Below are 19,254 nucleotides of genomic sequence, written 5' to 3'. Positions count from 1 at the left end.
TTAAGTCAATAAGTGAATCACCACAGAGCTCTAATGAGTTGCAGAGCTTAATTGAAAGATGAGAATGGAGGGAAACGATTTAGTTACCTTCTCCTCGCATCACGCATTGACTTGTATAAGATTTACCTCTTTTTGCCGATCGTTAGATTTATTCCGTAATCCTCATTGTTGGCTGGTCGATCATAGGGTTTTGCGAGTTAGTTACAGTTTCCATATAGGGCACGATTGCCTATCTCGAATTTGCGGGATCATATCTCCTTCTATAACTGTCGGGTTCCCTCATGCTTACAGTACCTACTAATTCGTGAACCAGTCTTGACTGGTGCGACTAAGCTGACCGTGGTTCAACCAGGCCGGATGCCATTTTTTACTTATCAGGCCTTAATAGAGCTGATTGGAAAGCAAGGATTCATGTAGCCAACCAACTACTTTAGTTGGGATGAGGCTTCTTGTTGTTCTAATATTTGGTATTAAAGTAGATTGATCCAATGACCATGGATATGAAGATGGAAATCTTCGAATTATGTGATCATTTACTCATAATATGATGACAATCTCCAATGAAATAGTTAAGGTTTATCAATGCACTCAACAGGATTTAGCTGGACCGAAGAAAGAGAAGAAGAAAAAAAAGTGTCACCGAATTCATGACATTGTGGATGAGCATGATGCAGAAGGAGACACTGTTATATCATGACAAAGAAGAAAAAGATGAACAAGTAGAAGACAACAAAGAAGCAGATGGCAAAGAAGGAAGCAGTTAAGGAAAAAACGATAAGAGGGGAAGAGGCGGAAGGATCCCAAACACCATAATAGATCTCATGCCATGGAATGAATCAAGGAACTAAGGATGTTTCCGATACTCACAGCAGCTTTTGCTGAAGCATGCAGTAGTGCTGGCACGCTGTGATTCTTTTCTACTCATGACATTTATATTGTTTACTTATTAAAAGCCATCCTGTTTATATCATTCCTCATGTAATAGGCGAATGGAAAACCTCACTTCGCACCTGAAGCATGTCAAAATACTGCTTTTTGTAGTATTAGTTTCCTACCAGCATGTTTTGTGTGCTGCAAATAACGATAGATTGTTATAAATGGCGTACTTAACTGAAGTAAAAGCAAAGTAGACAACAAACTGAATAAGTAATCAAGATAGGACAGACATCACATAAATATGTCTATTACACTGGTCTAGTTCTGATCATTACCAGGATTGAATCAAACCACACATCTTGGAACACTGAAGAGGTGTGTAGAAAGAAAAATCATTTTTCTCTAGTATGAAATCTGTTAGGGGCTTGACCAACGCACTAAAAGCTCCAAATCTCATGGAACAAGTTAAATCAATCCCTCAAATCTATCCCATACTAGGCAAACCCAATCTAGCAACCATACAGCAAAGTGAGCCCCATGAGGCACATAACATGGTTTTAGAATCTGTCACTTGTAGGTTGTCAATTATTGACTGTTTAGTCATACATTATCAATCAACCATTACAAAAAATCATGATAAGTTCTTGTCATAAAATGACAAGGGGTGTAACAATGCCCCCTGATTCTATTTAATGAGAAGTCACGAGTTCAGTAGAATTCTGAATAGGTAAGACTTCAAACATTTTTTCCATCTTTGATCTCACAAATTGCAAGATTTACCTATCTTTGTTGAAGTCATGCCTGCCCCCAGTTGGTGATGACCAATGTAGGTAAGAATAAGATCTAGCCGCAAAGTTGAATAACGATTCCGTAGAATTCCTGTGACAAGGTTGATGCATAAAATCGTGGCACCTGATAATGGCTATGGCTTCTTGATACTCTCTTAGTAGGGGTTCTGCCCCCTAGTCGACCAACTATGTCTTGTTTTCTGCATTTCTTCTCTTCTTAGCATAACCTTTGGTCTGGGGTCCCATTGGGCGTGCCTAAAACGTATCAACAACATTTGCTCTTGACTGTACGCAGTCAGTCGTGGCTGACTGAATTGACTTTGCATGGGCATGCTGGAGCCACGTGGGTTAAAAAAGCTGGATGACCAACTTTATCTAACTTCTAGTCAGGACTCAAATCCTCCCGTGCCTTGACTTATGGAAGACTTTCAAAAAGTACCAATTTTATTGCCAATAAGTAAATAAGAACTTGAAATACATTTATTTCACCAAGTTTGTTGATCCTTCTTCCTCTTGGATGGTGGCTGCCTTCTAAAACATGGACCAAAAGACAGGAAAAATTGTCACATCCACCTAGCCAGTACCCTATCTGGCATACCCGAGTGTGTGATCCATAGCCCCAAAGACCAATTCGAGGAAATCAACCTCCCACATTTACAATAATAAAATTAAGAGCAATACTAAATCAATGTTTAAATATTATAAATGAATAATCATATAAAGATTCAAGAGAGATTACAATTCGATCAGAGTGCGGAAATAAGATACCAATAGAGTAAATCAATCATAGAGTTCGGCGGAAAAATACTCTATATCAGCAGCGGAAATGTAGATCAAAACTGAAATGAGATTACAATTGTTTCAAACGTACTAGAAAAGAAATAAACCAATATCTAAACTAATGTCTCTTCAAATCTATAAATAGTATGTTTAAAAGTAAAAGCTTCAATGTCCCATCGTCGACACATGAGCACCAGAGTCGGACTAATCTTAATAAACTCTAGCTTCATACTAGTTGTCTTCACAGTCGTAGTCTTCACAGTCGTATTCATAACTGCTAGTACTTTGTGTACTGTATGAGTCATCCGCTTGGGCTTCGTAGTATTGGCCCTCATAGTCATCAAACCTATAGAAAGATCTAACAACATTGTCAAAAAAGGAATGAGTTCAAAAGAACACAACAAAGCAATTTATTCCATAACACATATAACATGATAGCAAAACATACAAGATGCAATATGATATGAGGCAGTCATGCAAATATGCTTCTAACTTTATGTATGCTGGTCTTTAGTGGCAGACATGCTTTAAGTCATAGTAGCATAATCTTCTGGGTAGGTCTCAAATAACTTTCCCTCAACCATATCGGTATCTTGGGTTCTTCGGTAGTAATTGGATCCTGCATCCCTCGTGGACATTCCATGGCTGGGGTTTAGGTCACTGCTCTCTCACATTACCATTGGTCTGAGTATTGGCGCATGTTAAGGTAAATCTTAGCCCAATGCAAGTCACCTACTTAGTTATATCAAGTCAGGGTTAGATACTTCCATTCATCGTGTCTCGCGATCTTTTCCGATATCCTTCCCACTAAAGTCATCGTATCCTATGGCTATAACCAACTCTAACTACGGACTCATTAACCCTATTGGTCATCCACAAATAGTAAACGGAAAGCTCTCATGTCCTCTCACGGGTTGGTTACTGGTCTTGAGTGCCCATGACCCCAAGTCTACTATTGCAATCCTACCAATGAATGGCCCACACAATGTGATTCATGTCCTTTCACGAGTTGGTTACCGGTCTTGAGTGCCCACAAATCCCCATTGCTGCCACGGGTTACTCTGTCTCAATTCCCTTCCGAATCGGGTCTAATACAACAAGGTAATCCTAGCCAAACACTGCTACACAAGCCCTAGGTATATCAATCAGTAATCATGGAAAGAGTTAAGGGGCACCATAGGAAAGTGTCCCATACCACCTCCACTGGTGTCCAAAGACAAAAATATCAAAAGGACATTCCCCATTCCCCAATTACAATTTAGGCAAACACATTCCAAATCAGTCACTCATAAGCACAACTGATAAACCATTCATGAGAGAATAACCAATCATTCATAATCAAAATAACAAGTGAATCACACGAGTAAAGTCCTACTGTAGTTATAGTAATTACAGCAATAATGTAACTATAAGTAAGTCATAAAAACAGTAGTATGATCATGCAATTCGAATCAAATATAAGCAATCATGTATTAGGAAATTAATTCTGAAATTGTAGAACAACGAATCATGATTAATTCTCTCAATTTCCAGCACTAAGTTGGCCTGACAGAACCCTTGTTTCGTACCCCTAGGCCCTAGAAGACCCTCCACTTATCTCATCCAATAAACCCTGACTCTAGGACGATAAGTTAAAATACTCAGAAACAGATTCTGTTTTCAGTCTAGAACCAATGAAGAATCACATACTGAACCTAATAACCCTCCCTATCATCCCTAGATCAACCCTAGACCCCCCCCCCAACCCTAGCCATAGGATTTGGAAGTCATAGCCCCCCTGCCGCAGGACTTATTTGGTCATATACAACTGCGTCCATTAAGAATTGTCTGGGGGTTGACCTAGGATAGCAATGTTTAAACTCTATTTACTGCTGGTTCTCTAAAAGAGGATCCTGAAGACTGAACCCTGACTTGGGGTTACATCAGGATGTGCAAGGACCTTTAAACCTTGGTGATCCAATCAAAAAGTTCCTATGGCCCCTATTCAGCACTAAACTCTGTTGAAACGAGAAAGAGAACACAGGAATTGAAACTTATGAATTGTATAAAAAATTAATCAATCATCTATGAAAATAAAGGGATCCATCTACAAGTTTGATTGAAGAAATTTAAAACATGGCCATTGAAAGAAAATGCAGAATTTTTGTTTTTATAGAAACAAGGTTCTCAAAAGAAATAGAGTATGAAAACTTCACAAATGAAGATCGTGCGAATCAGTCACCCCAAAGCATTAAAAACGAGAAAGAGAACACTAGAATTGAAACTTACGAATTGTATAAAAAATTAATCAATCATCTATGAAAATAAAGGGATCCATCTACAAAATCTGATTGAAGAAATTTAGAACATGGCCATTGAAAGAAAACACATAAAATTTTATAGAAAACAAGGTTCTCAAAAGAAATAGAGGATGAAAACTTCACTAACGAAGATCGTATGAAACAGATTATGTTTTCAGTCTAGAACCAATGAAGAACCCCATTTAAAATCTAATGACCCTCCCTATCATCCCTAGATCAACCCTAGCCATAGGATTTGGAAATAGTAGGCCCCCCTGCCGCAAGACTTGGTCATATACAATTGTGTCCATTAAGAATTGTCCAGGGGTTGACCTAGGATAGCAATGTTTAAACTCTAATTACTGCTAGTTCTCTAAAAGAGGATCTTGAAGACTGAATCTCGTCCTGGGGTCACATCCATAAGAAAAAAATTTGAGGGAAACTCAAGTTTCGACCAAGTGAAAATGGTAAACCTAGGTGGGAAACTGAAAAATTTGGACGAAACTTAAGACTTTTTCGTGCAAGTTTCGACAGGTTTTAGGGAGTATTTTAGGGTGGCATCATGCATTTAAGCTAATTAGAGTATAAAGAACACATTGGCATATGCATTTTGCTAAAAGAAATCAATGTAGATATGTCATTCAATGTACATAACACCAATGTAGAGTTGTCCGAGAAGTACACTATAAACTTAACTACTTAAGTATATAGCATTCAATATATAATTTCTAACTTTATACTTCAAAACATCAAATACAAAGTAACTGACAATATAAGGAAAGTACAACTCAATGCCAAGAGGAGTGCCTCGGTGGATCCATCTTGTGAGCTGAGTAGTACTATGCCTAGAACATCCTCTCTTCCAACCAACAAACATAAACATCCCATAACATTTTATGTCTGGTCATCAACATGCCTAAGATAACCAGTCTGAGGGAATACGCAATTTAGATAGGGAAGTCCTGATGGAGGGGGCATTTGTCGTGGTATTTGGGGAAACATGAAATAAACAAAAAAATTGAAAATTTGGGAAAACTACGAAACTTGCAGAAAAAAATCCAAGGTTTCCACGAAATTTTCCATGTTTCCCAAAAAATTGGGAATTTTTTTTTGTTCTCATGAATCAGCTGGTCCAGCTTGGTTGAACCAGGTTTCGATAGGTTTCAACAAAATTTTGATAGTTTTGATCGAAACTTGGGATTTCTATTCAGTCCCCTAGTTTTTCTTTTCGAGGTTCCCAAAATGCGAAATTTCTACAAGTTTCAACCGAATTTTGTTCTATGGTTACATCAAGGATGTGCAAGGACCTTTAAACCTTGGTGATCCAATCAAGTTCCTATGGCCCTTATTCAGCACTAAACTCTGTTACCTTAACGTTAGCGCCATAGTCCCAATAAAAGGTTTGTTGTGTGGTATCCTGTGGTATAACTTGACCAGGTTGATGCCTTGAAGGTTTATCGTCAATCTATAAGCATGAACTGAAGGAGCTGATGTAGATGTTCATGCTTTGAAACTTATTTGTCGGTTTCTCTTCATAAAAGCAAGAATCTCTCCCACAAATTTCTCAGGTTTAGCCTCATTGCTTTCAACCTAACGTTGACTTTGCCTCACTCCTTTTGTAGACGTTACTTGTGTAACTTCTTGGTGACATGACCACTTATCATTGTTGATTACTACCAGATTCTTGGCCTTCATAATTGACGTAGGTCTGGGGTTCAAAAACCTGACTCAGATTGATAACGGACCCAAAAGAATGTAGACTCAAATCAAGAGTTCAATGTCAAATCCGTACATTTGGAAGCATAGAGATCCTTAAAAGCAAGTAAAGATCAGCTGGGATATATAAGAGATTAAAATATTAATTGAATGGACTATCTTGTTGGAAGTGTGGGAATAAACGCAACTAATGTTCAGAAACAAAAAGGTATTTTGTGCTGGGTATTAGGATCTTCGACTATAGAAAGTTAGCCTTCAAGTGGTGGAACTCCCTCATATCAACTCTAACTGGTCCAAAATTTGGGGGTTGTGAGTCAATCAACCCGTCTGTGCAAAAACAATTTTAGATTTTCTCATTTTTATAGGAAGTTAATCTAAGATTTATGATAATTAATCAACACATCACGAAACCAGAATCTTATATCCCAGGTGGAAACAAAACCATCAACAATGGAAGATTTCCAGTAATACATCGAGAGAGAAGGGGCAGTAAAACAGAGTACTCACCCAGCACTAAAAATTACTAGGATGAAAAAAGAAAAAGAAAAACGACAAAAGAATACCTGAAGGAGAACTCAGATTCAAAGGAAGATTGGGAGAAGATAGCGTATGCAGTCCACAGCCTCAAGTGGGAAAGCTACGCAATGATTACTGTGTCATCCATCTGAATCTTATAATATGCTTACAAGAAGGGTATTTAAAGACTTGAAAAAGATACTGTGCCTACTTTTATCTGAACCATAACTGCACTTAATTCTAACTCTGACTCTCTTAACAGGATTAATATAAAAGCAAGGAAGAGTATACAACTGTCCCTAATTAAATTTATGCCCAACTATTCTTGCACATGTATCTCCTTAAGGAAAACATTATTATGCTAACCCTTGATCATTGCAGAGGTATTCGAGTTACACATGGAGGAGCTGCGTGCAAAGCAAGAGCAGATATCCAGGAAAGATGATGAGATTAGAGTTTTGGAAGCTATAATCAAGACATTGGGTGGAAAAAGGGATTCATCAACCACAATTGTATGAGTCCCATGTTGTAAATATGATTTTCAAGTAATAGAACATTGGAGTAGTGCTTTCTGGTGCTCTATAATATTCTTCCTTTGTCAATCCCATTTTGAGAAGCTCAACAAGAACTAGTTGTGCTTGCTAGGTACCTGTTTGGTTACAATTCCATGCTGAGAACGACATTCTTTGACAAGATGAACGTTTCTTATTTCTCCCTGAAACGTTTATGTTGAGCTCACGTTTGGCTGTTCACTGAATATGTTCTTGATCTGTTCTCAGTATTGTTTCTAAGAAAAATGGTGTTTTAGGTAAAAACTGATCTTAAAACATAAATGGTGAACGGATATTATTTTTTGAAAATCCATTCGTAAGTTCTCCCTCTCGTGAGTTAGAATTTTGAACTCTGCTGTTGGTCTTGTGTGCAACTTTATTTATCTTTTGGTAGAAAGCGGACGGGTGAACAAGATGCAGATTGACAGAGCAAAGATTAAAACTCTCTTTTTCATTTCATATGGAGAACAGATGGTCTAAACGTCTTCGTGTATTCATTCTCCTCACTGGAAAATACAATTTTGTAGATAGAGCTGTTACATTTACAAAGTGAAAACTGAAATACAACTTGAATATGATTAGTCGAAGTTCTCATACCATTTAACTAATCCGTTCCTGAAATATTAGGTCAAATTACTTGGCAAAACCTAAACCAATACCAAAATTAACAATATATAAATCTGTCTTTTTTTTTTTTTTTTCTTTTTTTAAACTAGAGGGCCTACAAGTCCAAGACCTTAAAATATCTGTTTCCAAGAAAGCCAAATGATTACTGTGATAGCCTTGGTTGACGGAGGAAAAGCGACAACAGGACCCTGAAAGTATCCTATGTCTTGTTTCAGTTTTAAAACAACAAAAATTAATTATATCAATTTACAATGGAATCCATAATTGAAATAGGGTTGTGCAAATTCCTCGAAAGTTATGACTTATTCAGTTCTCTTGGCTTAGGTAATTATTAATCTTAGCTTGAATATAGGCACCATGTTTTATACAAGATCCATCTAAGCCATCACGTGGCTTCTTACCAGGAAAATCATTGAACAAGAGTCGACAGTACTCTGTCACCGGTATCATATAAATGAAGGAAATACTATACATAAGATTACAAACGGAAATAAGTTTTGCCAAAGGCTCCTATTAATAAACTCAGCCAACCTGGGCGGAAGAAGATTATAGTAAAAAATCACCTCCCCCAGCTCCAATAGAAATCTGGCCAAAAAATCAGCGCAGATATTGACTTGCCGAAAATGATACTCGAATAAACAGTCGTGAAATTGCGAGGTCATCTCTCTGATGTCTTCCACAATGTCTTACCACCTTTCAGGTTACCCAACACCATCGCCACTGCCATGCTGAGTTTGAGCAAATAATCATGCGGGGATCTGGAGAGCAGAGAAAGCTTAGAGACAGATGAAGCTTTGTTTCTGTTGAGGGCTCTGATTTACGGAGTGTTAAACTAAATCAATAAAAGGAAGAGTTTTAGATCATTTACCTTAGTGATTTTTTGCAATGGATCTAGACACTGGAAGTACCTCTTTGCGTTCACTTTTCCATCTTTCAGCTTGTGAACTCTATAGGTTATTTCCACGCTTCCAAATCGGCGAACCATAATGATGGAGGTTCAGGATTAGCTTGGAGAATTCGTAGAGCATGAGAGAGTATTCTAAATCATGTGTTTTTTTGTTTGGTTTGACATCCCTCTATTTATAATGTTTTCCCTCAACCCTAATCCTTAATTAGGGTTTTCCTTAAGACTCATTTTAGGGAGGGAATATTAGAGTCCTCTTTAGACTCAATTAAATAGAGGAGTAGTCATCTTAGACTACATAATCATCTTGCCGCCACCTATGGCTAAAATTGTAGTGGGACCCACCCACTAATATTAACATCTCCCACTCGCCACAAGGTGGCGAAGTTATCCAAATGCTCTCATCAACTCTAATCCTTTCATGCGGAAATGGAACGTGCGACCTAAGAGATGTATCTAGGGTAGGAGTGCTATATCAAATCTCCATCTAACCAACATAGCACATCACTTGAAAATTATCTCATTATACCCTAAACAATTCAATTATACCCAGTTCCACATTCTCAATCCCTCATAGTGAGCAATGTGAACTATCCTCATATGATGTACTTGTGCCTTTGTCCAATGACAAGTCGCCCAGGCAATGAGTTACATCATTAATGGGTATAGAATGAAAAGTTTTCCCATAGCCCTCATGTCATTTGGATTATCCCCAACTGCTTTCCCAATCTTGCCTTGCGAGACCACATCATCCATGATCCTAAGGAACAAGCTAAAGTAGCATCATTGACTATGCCATAAAGACTGTCCTCTTTGTGGCATAGTCTAAAGTAAAGGGTACAAGTAGGATCAACAAAATGTGATCCTGATGGCTCACACAGTGATGAAGCAGGGATCCATTCAATCACTCTCATCATCAGTCGACTTCAGCACATGCAACAAACATGCATGCTATGGTGTAACTCCCACTAATATGGGCATGTCACAAAAGAAAAAATACGCCATACAAATCTTGGTTCAATCGCTACTTAAAGCGCCTAACCTGATTCTTCTACAATCAGTCACACATTGACCAATTATAAAAGATTCACATTCGGCTACAATCCAAGCAACACAGAAATGTGATGATTCTATGTACGACCATTGAGATCTCATCTTAGTTCCAACTAGCGTCTGACATTGGTTTGAAAGCCCCCTAAAGCCTTACAAACCCTTAGGCTCATCTTGCTCATTATCTACAAACGCCAAGGTGAATTACCCGTGTGAGTGGGTCAATTCCATGCCTGGTGACATCTTTATAAAATATACTAATTCACTGCATCACATCATTTTCATGTGAGAATAGGCTGAGACTTCTCAAAAGTCTTCTAAGCCAAACTGCCTCTTGAACAGTAGTTGAGCATGCAACATACTCAGCCTACATCGTGAACAAAGTAATGCAAGTTTGCTTCTTGCTGTTCTAAGTAACAGCTCCACCTCCAAGGACAAAAACATAACCTGAGGTAGACTTTCACTGGTCCTGATCACTGCCCCAGTCATCATCACTGTAACTTCTCAAACTCAAATCTGAACCACTATATATGAGCATGAGATTTATCGTCCCACGACGGTAACGAAAAATCCTTTTTACTGCCTGCCAGTGGGTAAGTCCTAGGTTACTCTGGTAACGACTGACCATCCCAACAGCATAGCAGATGTCTGGGCACGTGCATATCATTGAGTACATCAGACTACCAACCGCAAAAGCATAGGGTACTCTTGACATTTGATTTTTCTTCTTCTTCACTCTTAGGGCATTTATCTAGGCTCAATTTGCACGTTTTGTCCATTGGTGTGTCAATGGGCTTAGAATTTTGCATGTGGAATCGTTCAAGGACTTTCTCTAAGTAAGTTTGTTGAGACAAACCTAAGAATGTTCTTTTAGTGATTCCTCACTATCTTGATGCCTAACACAAAGTTGGCTTCGCCCATGTCCTTCATCTCAAATGTGAAGGACAACCACTCTTTAGTGGCGACAATCATGTCAATGTCATTCCCTGCTAAAAGGAAATCATCAACATATAAAGAGAGAACTAAGAATCCTTTCTTGGACCGTTTTATATACACACAATGATCTTCTTCAATGAAATCAAAGCCATTCGAAGTTACGGCATGATGAAATCCAAAATACCATTGTCTGGACGCTTGTTTGAGGCCATATTTGGAACGTTTAAGGCGGCAAACTTTGCGCTCATGTCCCTTGGACTCAAAACCCACTGGTTGATCCATATAGATCTCTTCATCCAGTTCTCCATTGAGAAATGCCGTTTTAACGTCCATTTGAAAGAGTTCAAGATCTAGTCTTGCCACAATGGACAAAATAAGATGAATGGATGCTATCCACACCATAGGGGAGAATGTCTCATCATAGTCCACACCCTCTCTTTGGGTGTAGCCTTTCGCCACAAGTCATGCCTTATATTTGTCAATTGCTCCATTGGCCTTACGCTTAACCTTAAGAACCCATTTGTTCCCAATAGTTTTGCAATTAGGTGGAGGATCAACTAACTCCCAGAGTTGGTTCTTTTCCATAGAACTCAACTCATCTTCTATAGCAGCCAACCATTTGTCCTTAGCATGTGATGATAGCGCTTCCTTTAGGGATGCAGGCTCCTCCTCATTAGCTAAGGCACACAAAAGGGTGTCCCCTTCAATCTTGAATCGCCGACGGGGAATATGTCATCTTGTGCTTTTACGTGCATTGAGATCACAATCGTTTATGGGTGTTGTGTCCCCACTAGGTACACTCCCACTAGGTTCAAAGGCTGCATTCGTGCTCCCACTTGGTGCACTATGACCAATATCTTCTCTAGCGACTAAAGGATGTGTTCTTTCCCCACCCTCGCCAAGAGGATTTGGTATGCTTTGATCCTCCTCTATCTCATAGAAGTCAAGATCTCTATGTGCATCAGATAAACTAGGGTAATTTTCTTCTAGAAACTTGACATCTTGTAAAACCCAGCCCTAACCTTGACCCGGAAACCTTGTTATTTGTAGGTCCAGTGACCCGAAGTAAAGTAAGAAGTCAGCTTTGGGCCATCCCAGTGGAGGACTTGGTGTCTGGCTTTGAATCCATGAAAGTTGATGATGAAGTTCTATTTATGGAAACTGAATCCTGATGAAGATCTGATTAGTTGACGGACTTGGAGTGCTCTCTATCTTGGTTTGAAGGCATTTCCACCTATTAGGTAAGTCACTTGACTTGTGTGCAAAACCCCTTTAGGATTGGATTTGATCTGGGCCTTCAATTCCCTGTTTTGGACTTGCTGTCGGCATTGGTCGATCGATTGGTCGATCGGGGCCAGTCGACCAATCCACTCGACCAATGAGTGCTGTCTTTGGCAATTAGGTTTTTCTTGCTCTATTTAAGCCCAATCTCGAGTCCACTTCGTATTTGCTGCCTCCAAACTCTCTGGAACGAACCAAAGACCTCTGCAAGTCATCTCCCTTGCATCCTTGGTGTTTTCTTGACGGATCTTCGTCGAAACTCTTCCTTTTGCATCAAAAGGTATGTCTACTCTCTCTTCTTCTCCTCCATCTTTGTTTTTCTTTCCTTTTTGAGTTGAGACAGTAGAAGAGATGCTGCATTCTCTGTTGCAAACATCTCTGAACATGTTCTCATGATCATCCTAAGGATTTGAGGCTAGAACAATGATCTTAACCATGATCATTGCAAGCTCTTGAAGGAATCATGATCAAACCATGATCTAATCTTGTTAAACTTCTGATTTGAATTCTGATCTCTTTGGATCTTCGATATTGATCATGTTAGTAGTTAATTACTGTGTTTTCTTTCCATGATCCATAATCTATCAATCTCTAATTGTTCTCTTCTACCATACTATGTGTTCTTCATAAAGCATGGTAGTTACATATATGGTAGGTTTTATTTCCTTATTTAGATTTATGCTTCTAAGCCTATTTCCTTGAAGATCTAAGTATGTTATCATGATACCTTTACCTGAAGCAATGATCCATCCTTCTATTGTTCTTGTCTTTGATTTCTATTTCGAATTCATCAAGATCCATGGTTGATCTAATTATGGTAACTGTTTGTTTCCTAATTTGGATCTTGATATCTTGATTTGATTGGTGTTTTGAGGTCCCCTATATGTTAGAATACTACTGATGTAGTTTACCCCTTGATTAGTACCCTTTTGAACCACCAAATTCGGATTTCATATCTTAAAACTCTGTTTTTTTAGGGCTATCGTCTCGCATTGGTCGATCTGATTGGTCGATCACGGGCCATCGACCAATCCACTCGACCAATGAGTACAGCAACTCTAGAATTGGTCTGTGTTGGATGTTTTGGTATCTTTTCTGTTAGGGATCTTTCCTAATATGTTGTATATACTTGTTTAGGACCTTCTTCTCAAGTTTGCCAAGATCTTACTTGATTTCTTAGGATTCCTTTGCGAGTTATAAAAGGTAAGGATGGTTATTTCCTTAATTACATAGATAGCATGAATCTAGTTTCTATATTTGAATATCATTGATATGATTCCTAAATTAGATTCTTACAATGATATACTACTGTTGCATAACTTTGATTACAGTAGCATTACTTATTCATATTAAATTGATTCATGTATGATTTACTTACCAATGTTATACAAGTGATGGTAATTATTGATTTCTTTCCATATATGAAGTTACCATATATGTGATGATATGAATTGATGTATGTGTATGCTTAAGTATGGTTTGGAAAGGAGAGGTGTCCTTTTGACACTTCTGTCCTTGGACTACTACGGGAATATTATGGGATGTTTCCGGAGATGCCCTCTGGACACCTTCCTAAACTGTTGGATGACGTATCTAGGATTGTCTAGTAGTGTTTGGCTAGGATGTCCTGTTATGTCAGACCCTAATAGGAGGGGTATTGAGACCGAACGACCCGTGGTAGCAATGGGGATTCATGGGCGCTTAAGACCGGTAACCAACCCGTGAGAGGACAGGAATCACATTGTGGGGGCCATTTATTGGTAGGGTTGCATATGGTTAGACTTGGGCTCACGGGCGCTTAAGACCGGTAACCAACCCGTGAGAGGACGTGAGAGCTTCCCGTTTACCATATGTGGATAACCAATAGGGTTGATGAGTCCGTAGTCGGGGACTATGAGGACTCTAGTGTGAAGGATACCGGAAAGGATCGTCGGGGACGAGGAATGGAAGTATCTGGATCCGACTTGATGTAACTAAGTAGAAGACTTGCATTTGGCTAGGTTTTACCCCGACATGCGCCAAGATTTATACCAAATGGTTGTGAGAGAGTGTGTTGACTTAACCCCCTGCCATGGTTTGTCCCGAGGGATGAAGGACCCATTACCAATCGGCTGCTCAAGACCGGTGAAATGATCCGTGAGAGAATCCAAGATATCTTAAATGGTTGAGGATGTGAGTGGACTTTCCTAAAGAAGTACGGTGCTATGACTTAAAGCATGTCCGCCAATAGAGACCAAGCATACATAGAGTTAGATTCATTCATTCATTGCTTGTCTCATATCATATTGCATTTATGATTGTTCGGAATCCTGCCATTTATGTTATTATGGATTTTAATCGCCCTTACCGAGTTTCTTTGAAACTCATTCCTTTATTGTACAATGTTTGTTAGACTATCCTGCAGTGCTTGAGTACTATGACGGTCCCTATGAAGAAGCGCAAGGCGAAGAGGCATATCTCCAGGAAGGTGATTGCGGTTACCACAATTACTCTGAAGATCCCGCGAGTGGTTATGCTCCATACGATGCTTAGTCCGACCATTGAGTGGAAGCGTCCTTGTGCCATTTATGAGATTTACACTTATAAGGATGTTGTCTATAAAGTGGAGAACAATTTAGTTACCCAATGTACTTGCTACTGGGATTAGGATTTGTCTAGTTTATTCTTTTAGAGCTACTTTTCCGCTGGTTGTAGAGTGGGATATTTGCCTCACTTTACTTGTCCGTTTGACACTACGATTATATCTATTATTCCGATTCGGTTTATGATTCATTCTTTCTTTATTGGATCTATGGTTTATCTTCCGCACTTTTATTATGATTGTTCATGATTATGTTATTGTTTATGTGGGAGGTTGATCACTCGATACCTGATCTTCGGGCTGTGGATCACACTCTCGGGTATGCCGGATAGGGTACCGGGCCGGGAGGGCGTGATGATTGGTATCGAGCCCAAGGTTCGAGGAGATCCTAACTACAAAAGACAATAACTGAACATTCTTGAGTCATTGATCTGAAATGACTCTTCTACTCTTAGAAGTGAATAATAGAACACTTAATTAGAAACTTGACCTTTGAGGCATAACAGAACATTTCTGAATAACATACCATAATTATACTTGAACAAATGTCACTAATGCAAGGAAAAGAAATGTGCATAATATACAATAATTAAAGGGAAACAAAATGAACTTCATTAATTTCAAAAGTTTTTACAACGATTACATCTGAAATGCATAAATGGAAATCCTAAGGTACAGTCTATCTAGGTGATCTTCTCTCGATCTCTCGTATGCTCCGAACTCCTCCGCTAGCCGAGTCACCCGATGCTCTATCCTATCCTGTCGTGACTCCATCCTCTCGTACATCTGCTCTGTCCGACCTCCATTCTCTCTAGCATGGAAGTCATCGATCTCATCCGTGCTCCAAGATCCGAAGTCTTTGGAACCGCATGTGAAGGGCCACCGCCTCGAAGTGTGATGAAGGAAACTCGTGATGCACGGGCTCAGCCTCGTGCATATCTGCATCATCTCCGGCCTGATCATCACTATCAGGACCGATATCCTCTCCTCCATCCTCCGACCCCCGATCCTCATCCTCCGATTCATCATCATCCTCACCCTCCGGACCAGGAGATCTCTCTCGATCGCCGTAGTCTCATCCGACGAATGGTCCGAGTCCCAATAGAGTATCCCTATGAACCAGTGTCCACCGGTGTATCCTCGAAACTCACCCCGAAATGCCCGAAGATCAAAGTCGGTAGCCTCCCATAGCAAAGGTTCCGCATGCTAGGCCGCAGAACTAAGTCCAGCATGACCTCGCTGAATGATGTAGGAGAGATCGATCTCGAAGCCCATGTAGATGCGGTAGATGACTAAGGCCTCCATCACCGTGACCCGATGGTGATGTCCGGCTTTCGACATAATGTTTCGGCCGACTATGCGACCGATAATCCGTGCAGAATCCGTCATCCGTCCGCTGGTCCACGGAGTGAAGCATCGACGGCTATCCCATAGCGTAGAGCATATCTCGCGTAGCTCGTACGGCATCGGATGGCTGTCCGGATCTGCTCCTGCAGGTATCCACACACACCGCCGTGGATAGTAAGGAACCCGCAAGATCTCAGCCAGTGTCCGGGTAGAGAAGCGAATCGAGTCCGGAAGACCCCGCTCCCGAGGACAAGTCTAAGTGGATGTCCTTGGCCTCGAGCCTCCTCTCCGTGTAGGTAAGGTTGCTGAAGAACAACCTCACTAGTTCCGGGTATACCGGCAGATCCTCGGTGAAGGGATGAGTCCACTGCAATGTGTCGAACCTCTGCCGAATCCTAAAGGCTCTGAGTTGGCGTAAGTGAAGTAGACGTCCCATCTCGATATTGCAATGGAACGAAGTAGGCCTCGTACAGGAACTCGGCCCGAGGTGTGTCAAACATGTCCGGTCTCCTAACCTCCCGTCTAGGCTCAGAAGGAACCTGACCTCTGCCCCTAAGAGCACCTACAATGCGACCACGACCTCTACCTCGTCCTCGCCCTCCCCTCTGCATAGTGGGTATCTGTGAAAGAGACAAGAGACAATTCCAGTTAGTGCTATTTTAAGATTTGAGCCAAAAGGGTATTTTCGTAATTTTTCGGAAAATTTCAAATTTGGGGGAAATTTGATTTGAATATACTAGCATGTGCGCAATACTTGGAATTTCATGTCTATGAAGTTTGTTTGATGAAAATCGATCGAAAACTTGGATTAAAGCGAAAAATTCAGCAAGAAGGAAAATTTGGGGATTTTGCAATTTAGTTCAAAATTGGATTTTTGAAAAGTTGAAATTGGTTAAATCAAATTGTATGGACTTATCTACAATGTCATCTTGAGCATGTAGCATTTGATCTCGTGTGAAAATTTCAAGCGGTTTGAGAGAAAACGGAATTTTTCTAAAGATATCGATTTCGGTATGAAAACTTTGCGAGATGAACACCATTATGTTAAAACTTGTAGTCTATGCATGGCATTGTGTTTAAAACCTAGGGAATATGTTTCTAAGCATTCCTAAGCATAATTTCTAGCATTGGATACAAGTAAAGCATGGTTTTATTGAAATGCAAGCATGAGAAGATGAAAATGGAAGAAAGAATAAGAGATTTACCTTGTTTGTGAAGATTGTGTGTTGTGGTGTTGTTGTTGAAGCACTAAATCACCTCAAGAATACTTGTGAGAACTCTTGGAGACTTTCCCTAGAGCTCTCCCACCTTTGGAAGAAGTTAGAATGAGGTTGGAATGTGAAAATGAGGCTTATAATGCGAATTTTCGCATTCTGTCTGCATTGGTCGACTCATTGGTCGACCGGGTCGATCGACCAATCACTCGACCAATGGTCACAGAGACCTCATTTGCTGTTGAATTTTTGGAAAATGTGATTTTTGCCTTATGGATTATTGTTTGATGACTATATGGATATATTTGAGCATGATTTAAGTTTTCAAATCATTTGGACTTGTGGTTTATGTTGAAACTTCGAAAATTCGGTATTTTGATGTTCTCGGTTTTGCAGAATGGTTACTCTGAGAAGTGGGCGTGGTGAATCCAGTGGTCATGGTGGTGGTGAGATACCTCAGGGAGGTGGTGAAATACCTCATGGAGGTGGTGAGATACCAAATGTTGATCAGGGTACTCATGAGATACCTGGTGCCCCGAATGTTGGAAGTTTCCGAGATATTGCCAATATTATGGGCAATATGATGCAGCAGCAAGCAGCTCAATTCAACCAGATGTTGGTGGGTTTCATGACTCTGCATAATGAGACCCGGGCTGGTGCTAATGTGAATCCTCATGCCGCAGTCCCTGAATGCGGGAGGTTTAGCTGAACTCCTCATACTACTTCGATGGAGAGTTTTCTCAAGATGCAAGTACCCACTTTCACCGGAGTTACCAAGGACCCCTTGTTTCCCAACAAGTGGCTTCGTGAGTTGGAGAAGGCTTTCCGACATCCTGCAATGCTCGGAAGCTCGGAAGATTTTGTTTGCTGAACGTAGTTGCAACAAGAAGCTAATGCATGGTGGATCTCCACTCGGCCTGTTTTGGAAGGTTTGCATGCAGGAGTTGTAACTTGGGAGTTATTCAAAGAGGCTTTTTGTATGAATTACTTTCCCGAGGCGGTGAAAGATGCGAAGGAAGCTGAGTTCATGATTCTTACTCGGGGATCTCTCGTCCGTGTTGGAGTACCAACGAAGTTCGAAGAGCTTCATTTCTTCGCTCCGCATTCTCTCGAAGGATGACCTCGCGAAAGCAAAGAAGTTCTTCAAAGGACTGCGCCCTGCCATTAAAGCTTACCTCACGAGTCCAGCCTATAGTGAGCTATGCTCAAGTGGTGCGAGAACTCGAAGAAGTTGGAAGAAACGGAGAAGGAAAGTGCTCGTGTGCGAAGCCCCAGGCGATCAAGGAATTTTGGGTTGGTGGATCGTAATGACCGTCGTTTTGTGAGACCTACACCCTATCCCACTCCTACCTTTCGGGCTAAGAGTGTAGGTCGAACACGGGTTTTCAGCAGCCCGGCCGGTTTAGGACAAAGATGGCGGAAACCGACCACCAGCAAGTGCAAGTGCAAGTGCAAGTGCAAGGCCTTTTGTTCGAAGCCCTCTGTTGCAGCCACCCCTCGTTGGATCCAAAGCAATCCTGTGTGCTTCTACTGCAAGCAAGCTGGTCATTTTACTCGTGCTGTCCGAAGCGGCCTGCCAGAGCCGCCCCGGTGGTGAAGAGTGCTCCCGCTCCTCCCTCTCGGTAGAGTTTTCAGTATTTCCAGGTCTTGAGTAGGATCCAAGCCATGAAGTGGTTACAGGTACATTGTTAGTTGCTTCTATTTCTGCATTTGTCTTATTTGATACGGGTGCATCTCATTCGTTCATGTCATCTCGCATTCATCAAGAAGACTAACCTAATCCCCGAGAAGTTGTCTAGTTGTTTATT

The 19,254-nt window shown here is 40.5% G+C and overlaps 1 protein-coding gene across 2 annotated transcripts in view; it reads left to right on the top strand.

The window, feature by feature from the left end:
- The window catches only part of LOC149011247 (uncharacterized), a 49,209-nt gene extending 41,667 nt beyond the window's left edge, over positions 1-7,542 (top strand). Inside the window, exon 3 of one of the 2 annotated variants that reach the window (XM_089160438.1) lies at positions 7,337-7,542. In XM_089160438.1, coding sequence (XP_089016564.1) covers positions 7,337-7,473 — 137 coding nt within the window. In that variant the 3' untranslated portion in view covers positions 7,474-7,542. Of the gene's footprint in view, positions 1-595; positions 4,212-7,336 lie in introns of those variants that run through there. The other variant, XM_089160439.1, reaches the window with a different exon arrangement.
- Positions 7,543-19,254: the final 11,712 nt, after the last annotated feature.

This window comes from Hakea prostrata, chromosome 7 (genome assembly GCF_041222555.1).
Source record: "Hakea prostrata isolate BN-2017 chromosome 7, UWA_Hpros_2, whole genome shotgun sequence".
Lineage (NCBI taxonomy): Eukaryota > Viridiplantae > Streptophyta > Magnoliopsida > Proteales > Proteaceae > Hakea > Hakea prostrata.
This window is presented reverse-complemented; position numbering and strand designations above follow the sequence as displayed.